Genomic DNA, 12,583 nt, shown 5'->3' with positions numbered 1-12,583 from the left:
TGTGAGGCCAGTTTTCAGTATGCATTCAACTGAAAATAAAGATCAGGTGGACTTTAGTTCTTCGATCGCATGTGGCTTCTATCTTTTCTGAACATGCCTTATGTATTGGTGTGCTAAGGCTGCTATAACAAAGTACCACAGACTAGGTGGCTTAAACAACACACATTTATTCTCTCACAGTTCTGAAGGCTGGAAGACCAAGATCAAGGTGTTGGTAGGGTTGGTTTCCTTGGAAGCCTCTCTCCATGGCTTGTAGATGGCTGTCTTCTTTTTGTGTCCATACAAGGTCTTTCCTCTGTGTGTGTCTATGTCCTAATCTTCTCCATTTTTTTTTAAAAATAAGCTCTGGCAAGTTTTATTAGAGAAAAATTTTGTATGGTTTACCTTTCACCAGTCTATTATGGCATGCTTCCAATGATATCAGAATCATCTGGATAAATGATAGCTACTGTGCAGAATCTGTGGTATTTTTTGCATGCTATGCCCAATTCAATATGATTGCCACTGTAATGATGGACACCAGTTTTGGCCAATGTGCTGTAATAATGCTGTTTCAGATTTCCTCAAATCTGGCAAGGATGACCAGTTTCACTTTGCCTTGGTTGATCATCTTAAGAGTCTTGTACTCCAGCATGGACTTTTCACTTTTCATAGTGAGTTGGAGCCTACAGTTGATTGACTTCAGTGACTTTTTCATCTTGGCAGCCACCATCTTCCTGTCTTAGGTGTGGGATGGTCCCCAGCCAAGAGCATCCATCAAGATGGCTGTGGCAGGAGAAAGGCCCTAATCTCTTCTTCTTATAAGGACAGCAGTCACATTGGTTAAGGACCCACCATAATGAACTCATTTTAATTTAACAGCTCCTTTAAAGACCCCATCTCCAAATATAATTACATTCTGAGGTACTGGGGTTAGGGCTTCAACGTATGAATCTTGAGAGAGTACATAATTCAGTCCACATCACCTCAGTACATCTACATGTCCTGTCCCCACTGTCCTCAGAGGAGTTTTTGTCCTGAAATTTGTCACCAGGAGCACAAGTTCATTAGCGGTAGTTCCCTGTTTTACTGGATCAGCGGTAAATAGTTGTTGGTGCATTGTGGTACATGACCAACCTCATTTCTGATTCCTGAGAATTTTTTTGTCTTGGCAGGAGGCAGTTCTTCCTGTGTGCACAGTAGGCTGAAAGTGCAGAATCCTCTTCCCCAGAAGCCCTCAACCAATGATTGTTGGGATAATAAACAACCTGGCACCCTTGTCTTCAGAAGAGATAACTAGGATGCTCGTGTTCTACTGTCTCCTAGAATTCCCCAGCAGGACTGACTCAGAGTGGTGACTTATTTTTACAACAATTCTTTCCCTTCTCTGTCCCACTTCCCCACTTCCCTACCAGAACTTCCTGGGATCTCCTCTCAAATAAACTACACACAGAATCTGCTTCTGATAAAATGCAAACTTAGAAAGGAAAGTGGTGTTACTGGGTGGATGGAGCACCTACTCTACACATGTCCCTAGAATGTGCTGAACTAGAGTCAAGCTAAACAGAATCACTGGTGATCATTTGTAAGAAAGCACTTTGTAAAAATGTCAGCTTTTCTGTATTCACTTTTTTTGAGGGAACACATTTAGAATAGTGGCACAACACTGGTCTTAGGGTAGAAGACCAAATCAAATGTAATTCATGGGAAATCACCTAATTTCTTCAAGTTTCTCCATTCCCTGGTCTGTCAAATGAACATAATACCCATTTCTTAGGGTTTTTGAGAGAATTGATTGAAATAACATTGAAAATGGTTGACACTTTATTTTCATTGTAATGTTTACAAAACCTTGATTTATGCTCATGAATTACATATAAATAGGACTTTAACACCTTCTAAGCCAATGAAATTAACTATTGAAATAAGACTGCCCAGAAATGATTTTTAAGTTGTAACTAGATGATTATTATTTCCTAGAAACACACAGCTCTTGAGTTTTGGGTATATTCTTACAAATTACAGTTTAAAGAATAAAGAAATAAATGATATACCAACCATTCAAAAATCACTAAAATCATGTTTAAAGATAAAATCTAGCCCACAGAAACAAAAAGAATATACTTGCAGCTCAGGCTTCCTGTGAAAGTCTGAATAATATGTCCCCACCCTGTAGTGGTACACGTCCTAATCCCTGGAACCTCTGAATGTTATCTTATACACCAAAAGGGACTTTCCAAATGTGATCAAGTGAAGGATCTTGCAATGAGAAGGTTATCCTGGATTATCTGAATGAGCCTGATATAATCACAAGGGTTCTTCTTAGGAGGAGGAAAACAAGGAAGAATCAGAGAGAAGGCAAGGTGACAAAGGAAAAAGAGATTGGAGTGATGCAGCCATAAGCTGAGGATTGTTGGCAGCCTCTAGAAGCTGGAAGAAACAAGAAATGGATCCTACCCTGGAGCCACCAGAAGAAACTAGTCCTACTGATGCCTTAATCTCAGCCCCATAAGATTCATTATGAACTTCTGACCTTCAGAACTGCAAGACAATAAACTTCTGTTGTTTTAAGCCATGGAATTTGTGGCCAATTTTCACAGTGGCACTTTGCTACCAGGGCTTTGAGGAGAATCAATTCTCCACATAGCATGCAGTCTCTGTAAGGAAAGTCTCTCAGCAGGAACCTAGTCATTCCCTCCTTTCTCACATTATTTTTACTTGAATTCAATAGAGAAAAAATATAAAACAGAAATATGTTGTAAATAATGAGTTGCTCCAAATGTTAATCTCCAGAATAGCAAAGTTAATAATATATTTATCTAATGTGCCCAAGGTAAAAAGATCAGTGTTAGGACCTAGAATAATAAATAAATGTTCTAGGCCAGCACTGTCCAAGAGAAATAAATAGCCATATATATGCCATTTAAAATTTACTAGTAGCCACGTTTTTAATGTGAAAGAAACAGAAGCAATTGATTTTAATAATAATTTTATCTAATGCAGTATATCCATATTACAATTTCAACATGTAATCAATATCAAATGATTAGTGAGATATTTCCTGTTCTTTTTTTCCTACTACTTCTTGAAAATTCAATGTGTATTTTATACTTTTTACAGCACATCTCAGCTAGGACTTGTCACATTTCAGGTACTCAATTGCTACTTGGGGTTCCTGGTTACCATCTTTGCTTTAATGGACAGAGCAGATCTAGGGTATCTAAATAGTTCTAATACCCAAAGGACATAAAAAATATAAGGCAAGCCAAATTCTGAAGCTTAAGAGCAGGTACATGCATGCAGCTAATGATTTATTCATTTCATGAGTGTTCATTGTCTACTATGCACTAAGTACTATTTAAAAGGCACATAATTTTCTAGGTTATAAAATCATAGTGTAGTGTTTCAATTAAAAACAACTGTTGCGTGTGGCGATTCCTTAAGGACCTAGACATAGAAATTCCATTTGACCCAGAAATCCCATTACTGGGTATATATCCAAAGGATTATAAATCTTTCTACTATAAGGACACATGCACACGAATGTTCATTGCAGCACTGTTTACAATAGCAAAGACCTGGAACCAACCCAAATGCCCATCGATGATAGACTGGACAGGGAAAATGTGGCACATATACACCATGGAATATTATGCAGCCATAAAAAACGATGAGTTTGTGTCCTTTGTAGGGACATGGATGAACCTGGAAACCATCATTCTCAGCAAACTGACACAAGAGCAGAAAATCAAACACCACATGTTCTCATTCATAGGTGGGTGTTGAACAATGAGAACACGTGGACACAGGGAGGGGAGCACTACACACTGGGGTCAGTTGGGGGGAAATAGCGGAGGGGCGGTGGGGGGTGGGGAGTTGGGGAGAGATAGCATGGGGAGAAATGCCAGATGTAGGTGATGGGGAGGAAGGCAGCAAATCACACTGCCACGTGTGTACCTATGCAAAAATCTTGCATGTTCTTCACATGTACCCCAAAACCTAAAATGCAATAAAAAAAAGAAAAGAAAAAAAAAAAAACAACTGTTGCTTATATTGGAAATCTCTATACAGCAGCCAGTTTTTCCTATAAATAGTGAAACCCCAGGAAATAACCAGTAGACACATTTTTCTGCAATGGGTGCCTTTCCTTCTCTGTAACAGTGTCTTATCCATAATGTGGAGCCTAGAGCTGATTAAACATGGGTCCTGGACATTCCTGAAGAGCTGACCACTTGACATTTCCAAGCATGTTGAGCAAATAATAAACACACCAGCTCGTAAACTTGATAATCGTTTAAAGAAGCCATTGTTCACATCTTGAAAACTGCAGAACTGCAGAATCCTGACATGGATTCTCCAGTTTAATATTCTTTGGTTTATCCGGGGGCTTTTTGGCTTTTAATTTAATTTGGTGGCACTTTGAAAGTGAAGCTCCTGGAGGTCAGTTTGCCAGCCACTAAAGAACTATTAATCTCATCTCCAAATAGCATTTGGTCTTTTTGAAGTGGGCTTTCCAGCAATGCAAGAACCTCTAGCATTCAAGGAAAATGTGATTATGAGCAAATTGCATCTGCTTACATCTTCATCATGAAAAGGAAATTGAAACTTGCCATCATACATTTTAAGAATCTGGTTTGAGGTTTACTCTGTTTGAACTTCAAAATCTCTTAATACCATGGCTAATTCTAATGAAAGATTTTTTTTCCTGTAAGTCAAACAAATATAGGCGAACCTTCAAGAAGCCTGTACCAAACCAAAGCTCTTATCCTACTCTCCCCCAGAGTCATCACTGAAACATTTCTTTAGTTCAGCAGTCTCAGCTGGGAGCAATTGTGCCCTCCAGGGACCTCGGGCAAGATCCCAAACCTTTTTGTATTGCCACAATTGGTGGTGGGTGGAGTCAAGGTTGCTACTAGTATCTAGTGGGTAGAGACCACAGGTGCTGCTAAGCATCCTACAATCCCAGGGCAGCACATCACCCCAACAAATAATTATCCAGCCCAGCCCAAAAGGTCAATAATGCTGTGGTAGAAAAAGCATACTCTGGTGGACACCTAAGTAGAAAGCAAGACATCACAGTCAGAGAACCAGAAATCCTTTTCCGTTGGGTGTTTTCGAAAAGACTGCCCTAGTGCCCTGGTGAAGAACAAAGACTTTGGGCCAGAATACCTAGGCTTGCACCCTGGCTCCAACGCTTACTGGATACGCTTCCTCAGGCAAATCACGCCACCTCTGTGCCTCGTTTTTCTCTTCTACAACACGGAGATGATGATAATAGTACCTTACACGCAGAGCCATTATGGGCTTTGGGTAATAGTCCTAAAGTGCTTAGAACAGTGCCAGGCCGACAGTAAGCACGATGTAAGCGTGCATTTACTAAGCAGCTTTGTCAGTCTCTGGAAAAAATGTTTCAGGTCTCAGCTGAGCTTACGGGCAGTAGGGGACAGCTTTAGAGTCTGCATTGCCATAACAAGAATGAGAATGTTTGTCATCTGACAACCACGTCCTTTCTTTCCAGTTCATCAACACTAATCAGAGAGCAGTGAGGAGAGCAGTCCGGCTGGCTCAGTAAATGCTTTATCGTCCTCGGTTTCTTTCCCTCCTTCCGCAGCAAAACTAGCGACTGACAGACACAGAACCCACCCACCAGAACGCATACCGACCCTCACACACCTGCCCCTGCAACAGGTCTGCAGACCACCAAGCTCGCACGCACCGACGGGTCTGCGCACAGAGCCTCCTCCGGCAACCCTCCGGACGCAGCCAGGTGGGGCACAGCTGATGCAAAAGGAGCTAACTAGGAGCAAATCCCCGCCACAGGTGAGCAGGGAGGAGAACCCGTGAACGTATCCAGGTTAAATCCCGTCTCAGTGCGCACAGGCACACGTGCACACTCACGCCCATACACGCGGGGGTGCCTGCAAAGAGAAGGGGCCCCAAAGCGGCAACTCAGGCCGGGGGTGGGGGAAAGCCAATCACCAGTCACTTACCTGGCCGGGTTGCCGAAACCACCTGCCAACCAGGCGAGCAGCAGCGGTAGCGCAAGACCCCAGAGCAGACGCATCTTCGCGCGGGTCCTCCCTCCTCCTCCTGCGCCCCCTCGGGAGGGCGCCGGCCAGACCCTGTCGCAGCTGAGCGGCCGCCTCCTCCCTCCTCAGGCCGCTCGGGGTCTCAGCTCCACTCGCAGTTACCAGGTTTTGTTCCTGCAGGCTGAGAGGGGAGGCCGGGCACCGCGGCGGGGACGCTCGCGGCCTCGGGAGGGGCTGGGGGCGCCCTGGCAAGCCTGGTCGAGACTCCCCTGCGGATGAAGCTGGACGGGGTGAGCGAGGGAGGGCGGAGGGGGCGGTGCACATCTGGCTGGGACCCGCCTCCAGCACGACCCGCGCATCCTCCACGCTCTCTGTTCACCCAGAAACTTCCCCCAGATTCAGGTCACTTCACACTTGTCAGAGTCACCATCTACCGCCATCTATTTCAGGCATGGGCCAGAGTTCAGTGATACCTGCACTCCAGTACTTAAGAATTTAGTTGAGAAGTCGAAGCAGGTTGGAAGGATACAGGTTCCTAAGACATGCTTCCTCGCTTCTCTTTAGGTTTTCACGTTCTCCAGTTTTTCTTGGACAAACTGCAAATCATGGGATGCTACAGCAGGAAGGTCACTACGTCCTGGGCAACTGTCATTTGGCAAGTAATCTCTCAGGCCCACTTGCAACAGCTTACGTGGGACCTCAGATGATATCCCAATATAGTAATCAGTGCAGAAATTCATGGCAGAAACGTGAATGCTATATGAATTCAGAATCATTTGGGTACTGACACATTCTTTGTTCCAACAACGTGTTACAGTAGAATGAATGACTGGTCCCTTTCTGTCCTCCTTCCTACGTCCACACTCTTTGACTTCATGGTGTACAGAGCCTATGACCCCACACGTTGGCGTTGGACCAGGCTGTATGACTTGTTTGATCAATGGCTTAAGGGCGGGAAAGTTGCCGTGTGCCAGTTCCAAGCCTAGGTCTTAACACACATGACCCTCCATTATGAACATGAGAAGACCTTGTATCACCTAGCCTGGTGGTCCAGGGAGAATGAGAAACAGGTGAAAAAGCGACCTCATCAACCTGCAGACCTATAGCTTGAAGCAGAACTACTCGATGAAGCTCCATGTATATTAGCCAATCCACACGTATATGAATGAACTCAGCTAAGGTTGCCACGGCACCAGCCAATCTACTGAGGCTTATTGTGGTAGTCCTCTGACACACAGTGACCTGGTGTGAGAAATGAAATGAAAAAGGATACAGAAAAAGAGGACGTTTGTTTTGATTAGAAACTTGATTCATCGTTTTATAGGCACATGCCTTAATGCTGGCCAATGAAATGTGAAAAGTAGGGAGGGGGAAGATTCTTGCTGCAGAATCCTGTTTTACATTGTAATAGATGTTCTTATTGGTGCAAGCTATGTTTAGTTGGGTTTTCTGTTTTACAGTTGAAGGTATCTCCATGGATTCAGTGTCCTTGGTCAGTAACTACTTAGACCATTGAGCTGCTCATAACTAACAGTGTCAGATATTATCTTAATCATTTAACATGTGTTATCTGAGTGAACATCCACAAGCCTATGGATAGAGACAGTTTCCCGTGTTTGAAGTGTCAAGAAACTGAGTCAGAGAGGTTAAGCAGCTAACAAGTATAGATTCAAAACTAGAAACCAGGGCTTTTCTCCATTGGGACCTAGTGCTCTTATATCAATCTCTTTTCTCATCTTCTCACTTTTTGGCAGATTCATATGTCAGATGAGTATCATGAATAAGGTAATAAGATGATCTCTTCAAGGCTGTCATCAAAACACTTTGAACTCTCCATACCATAACTTGTTTTATTTACTGAAAATATTAAAACTAAAAGAAAATAATATGAGGTATGAACTCTATACCTGTGAGGATATTAAATAAAATGGAATATAAAATTTGTCTTGGTATGAGTTTGCCCACAGGCAGACCCTGAGGCGAGGATTCAAGTGAAAGTAGTTTATTCTTGAGGTACAGAGAACATGGGTAGTGAGTGAATAAATGAAGAAAAGAAGACAGTATCAGGTATATATTAAGTTATCATTGTGTGAAACTGGAGGTTCATGCTGCTGGGGATCTCCCACAGCCAGCATTGAATATGCATCTCCAAATGATTTTACCTAAAAGGCAAGGGAACTGGGGTATTTATACACTACTTCCATTCACTCATTGCGGTGAAAGCTTCTACTATGGTACTAATCCAAGGACTCAGTCTTCTGTCTGAGGGCCAAAGAAAGCCCTAAAACAAATGACTAGAGATACTGACTGTCGAAGGTCCTACTGAAATAGAAGGCCTGAGGGGATATGTATGGTAGCACGACATTAGCAGCTACCTAATATCTGGAAATAAAATTGAATTAAAAATTATGGAGTTTTGCCCATGCCACTGCTTCCTAAACATGAAGATAGTAATCACTCCCTCCTCCAAATACACCATTACTCAAAAAAGTGCTAACAAAACATGATTAGTCTAAAATGTGAGGGCTGTCTGCCTTCTTAGCCCTGAGTTATAAAGTCAGACTAACATCTTGCATTGAAATTATCTGTAACATTCTAGCTTTAGTTTCAGCATTTTGACGCTTTCTGCTTTTTGTTTGTCAGAGCTGAATTCTCTTCTAGAGGCTAAAAGGAGGTAGTGAACATCACAACAGCAAAGTTTGGGGGAGGTCAAACACTCCCCAACCAACCCACCTATTATTTCCTAGGGGAGCTGTGAACAAAAGAGCTGTCATGTAGCTTGAGCAACAGAGAAAGAATAAGAAAATGATGTGTTGCCAGGTGAGAAGACCTTGGATATAAATTGCCACAGGGAGGCAGGTGTTTTTAATAACTTCACTGGTGTTGCTGACTTTGAAGAGAAACCTGAAAACTGATCTTTGGGGGGCCCTACGTCATCATTCTACAAAGAAAAAACAATCTTTGAAGAGAATCTCATAAAATCATCCGTGCCTTTTACAGGGCCACATTTTCTTCCAATCTATTTCCACTTAACCCCCTGTGTGGAACAGGTGTGATGGGATATTTCTGTGCTTTCTGAATACATATACATGACACATGTATAAAACTTTTAACACTTGTAATGTGGCAGGCACTGAGATCTAAAAATTATTGTAATATCAGCACCAAAAGCAAAGCATTGTCAGAAGAAAGAGCTGCATAGAAGAGTGTCTAGGCCAGTGTTTTCAAGATTTAATGTCAGTACAGATTGCCTAGGGATCTTGCTAATATGCAGATTCTGATTATTTAGGTCTGGGGTAAGGTCTGAGAATCTTAATTACTGAAAAGATCTCAAGTAACACCCATGCTGCTTCTCTGAGGACCACACTAAGGGTAATGAGGGTCCAGAAATCATCTGGACCAGTAGTTCTCAAGTTCATCTGCACGTTGGGATCACTTGGGAAGCTTTGAAACTACTGATGCCTGAAGCCCCACCTTCCAAGATGCTAATGTCTGGGCTATGGGTAGAGCATGGGCACTTTCAGAAATTCCTCTGGTGATTCTAATGAACAGCTGATGTTGAGAACCACTAATATGAACCAACTTCCACATTTTACAGATGCAAAAACTCAGCTCCAGCCTGTGGAGCAACTTTCCTGATGTGTCACATAGGATGAATTAATGTCCCTGTGTTTCTACCACAGAGCCCTCTCCCTCAAACTTCATGATGTTTCCTTAATCATCATTCCTACTGAAGACAAAAATGGCACCTCTTAATTCTTAATCTTCTGTGTTAATTGTAGCCCAGTACCTTGTTCTAGAAATTGATGTATTTTCGTGGTCTGTTTCTTTCCATTTCTTCTTATTCAATGAAAGGAGTCAATCAAGAATTATATGATTCTCAATGCAGACACTGGTAAATTCTGTATGGGAAGGTGTTTCTTGAGATATACATTGGTTTTCTTCATCTTGTGCCTGTCAAGAATCCAGTTCTTAGAGCTCTATGATAGAAGAAAAGTCCCAATCACTTTCAATCTTCTTTCCCTTTCTTTTCCACCCATCCCTCCTTTTCTTTCTCTCTGTTCCTTTCCTCCTTTCATGGTCACACATTTATTGGGGCCCTACAAAGTGCTGGGCCCTGTGCCAAGTAGTGGAGGCCCTTGGTGGAAATGTGTCCACCAGACAGTTCCTGTTTCTTTTTTCTCCCTGGTGAAGTAGGCTGGACGACACACGTGGTTCTTAGAATGTCTGGTCTTTCTCAACAACATAATTCTCACTTCTTGGAGAACAGGGAAAAAAGCACTAAGAGAAGATTAAAGGGGAAAAGATGACACCTTGATGCATTTTTCTCTCAAGTTTTGCTAGATCTTAGAACTCACCACTTAGTATTTGAGGGAGAGGAAGAAATTGATATTTATCGAGTGATTATTATATGTTAGATATTTTATAAAGAGTAATCATTTAATCTTGACAACACCTGTTTAAGGTGGGCATTATTGTCCCATTTTATAGATGGGAAATGTGAGGTTTACAGCAGTTAAATATCTTTCCTAAGATTACCAAGAAATGTAGTGAAAAAAAGATGGGCTTTGAAGTCAGACCTCACTGGAGATTAATTTTGCCACCATATTTCATTGTTCATAGTGGGATTTTTAACGTGGCAAATGTGGGTTAAAATGTGGGCAAATTTCACTGCAAGAAATATAAAAATACTACTTTATATGTAGGGGAGTATGTCATAGTGAGTGACAACATGGCTTTCCTCTGATTTTTAAGGGGGAGTCCATGGCTTTTTAGATGTCACTATTAAATAGAAAAATCCCCTTGACTGTTATTGAAATCCCATTGCCTAGATGTTAGCTTCCTTGACTTTAAAGCAAATTCATAAATTTCCAGTTGAAGGCATTCAAACAGCAGGGGCTTTTCTTTTTGTCTTCCTTGTGGGGAGGATTACTACTTGAGTCTATCCTGTATACTTTCTTCCTGGTCTGTGTATAAATATCTTTTGCTATTTTCTTGTTCACAATTGAATGTAAAAATAACTTGACATACTCTTGCAAGGCTTGTCTATTTATTTTTTTCCTACATAAATCCTATGTAATGATTTGTGGGAGCTAAACCCAGGCAACTCAGTTTAGATAAGCCTGAAAAGTAAAGACTCTTATTCAAAGTCACTCCAACTTGATTTGGAAATGTTTGGTTGTGAAATGTTTGGTGGACTTGAATTGGAACTACATTTGTGATCCTTTTTTTAAGAAATAAAAATAGTAAAATTTTCTAAGACAAAGATTTTCTTCCTTTTATAGAAAACATACATCTTCCTATTTTCAAAAAGTTCTCATCTATGATTAATAGGCTCCTTCATTCCTTTAACAAATGTTTATTGTCCCTTCACCAATCATGTTCTGGACACTGTGTTTGGTTGGAATATAAAGATGAATAGGACATAATCCCTTCCCCTGAGTAACATGTTATTAGAATTAATGACATAAGTGTTAACAGAAGTACTTCAGGGTGCTGCAGAAACAAGAAAAAAATCAATTCTTCCTGCTCTATGCATGTAACTGTCCTTGTTTTATACCCTACTTTCACAAATCATTTTATGGAATAATTTTTAGATGGCAAGAGTTTTAGAAAATAGAAAATCTTAAAAATGGTATTCTCTCAGATAATAACTTGTTGAAAACCATTGTCCTGACACAGGAGTTCTGCTACTCTTGAGTGAGGCATCATTGTTGGGTAAAGGAGCCTAGGACTTGAAATTAGGAGGTCGAGAATTTAGTTCAGGAATCTACCAACTAACTTCCTCAACCTGGACAAGCCAGTTCACCTGTTTGGGCCCCACTTTCTACATCTATATCTAGGCATACCTCCTTGGATTGCAGTGCACTTCATTGTGCTTTGCCTATACTGCGTTTTTCACAAATCGAAGGTTTGTGGCAATTCTACATTGACCAAGTCTACAGTGCCACTTTTCCAACAGTATGGGGTCAGTTTGTGTGCCTCTCACATTTTGGTAATTCTCACAACATTTCCAACGTTTTTATTATTGTTATATCTGTTATGGAGATCTGTGTCAGTGATCTTTGATGTTATTGTAATTGTTTTGGGGTGCCATGAACTGCACTCACAAAAGATGGTAAATTTCAATAAATGTGTGTGTTCTGACTGCTCCACCAACCTGCTGTTCCCTCACGTTTTGCCCTCTCCTCAGGACTTCCTATTTCCTAAAACACAACCACATTGAAATTAGGTTAATTAATAACTCTACAATAGCCTCTAAGTGTTCGAATGAAAGGAAGAGACAAAGATCTCCATCCACAACATACCCTTAAGCCAAAGCTTACCCCAGAGCAAGGCCCTAACTCTCTTCAATTCTGTGAAGACTGAGAGTGGTGAGGAAGCTGCAGAAGAAAAGTTGGAAGCCAGCAGAGCTTGATTCATGAAGTTTAAGGAAAGAAACTGTCTCCATAACATAAAAGTGCACGGTGAAGCAACAAGTGCTGATGGAGAAGCTGTAGCAAGTTACCCAGAATATCTAGCTAAGATCATTGATGAAGGTGGCCACACTAAACAACAGATTTTCAATGAATATG

At 41.4% G+C, this 12,583-nt stretch overlaps 1 protein-coding gene and 1 pseudogene across 2 annotated transcripts in view; both read right to left on the bottom strand.

The window, feature by feature from the left end:
- Positions 1-6,330, bottom strand: part of EGFL6 (EGF like domain multiple 6) — a 61,344-nt gene extending 55,014 nt beyond the window's left edge. For both annotated transcript variants that reach the window (XM_032285908.1, XM_032285909.1), the window contains exon 1: positions 5,970-6,330. In XM_032285908.1, the coding sequence (XP_032141799.1) occupies positions 5,970-6,043 (74 nt within the window). In that variant the 5' untranslated portion in view covers positions 6,044-6,330. The remainder of the gene's footprint in view (positions 1-5,969) is intronic.
- LOC116556664 lies at positions 381-798 on the bottom strand (annotated as a pseudogene).
- Positions 6,331-12,583: the final 6,253 nt, after the last annotated feature.

Source organism: Sapajus apella, unplaced genomic scaffold, assembly GCF_009761245.1.
Source record: "Sapajus apella isolate SASKATOON/1434 unplaced genomic scaffold, GSC_monkey_1.0 scaffold17, whole genome shotgun sequence".
NCBI lineage: Eukaryota > Metazoa > Chordata > Mammalia > Primates > Cebidae > Sapajus > Sapajus apella.
This window is presented reverse-complemented; position numbering and strand designations above follow the sequence as displayed.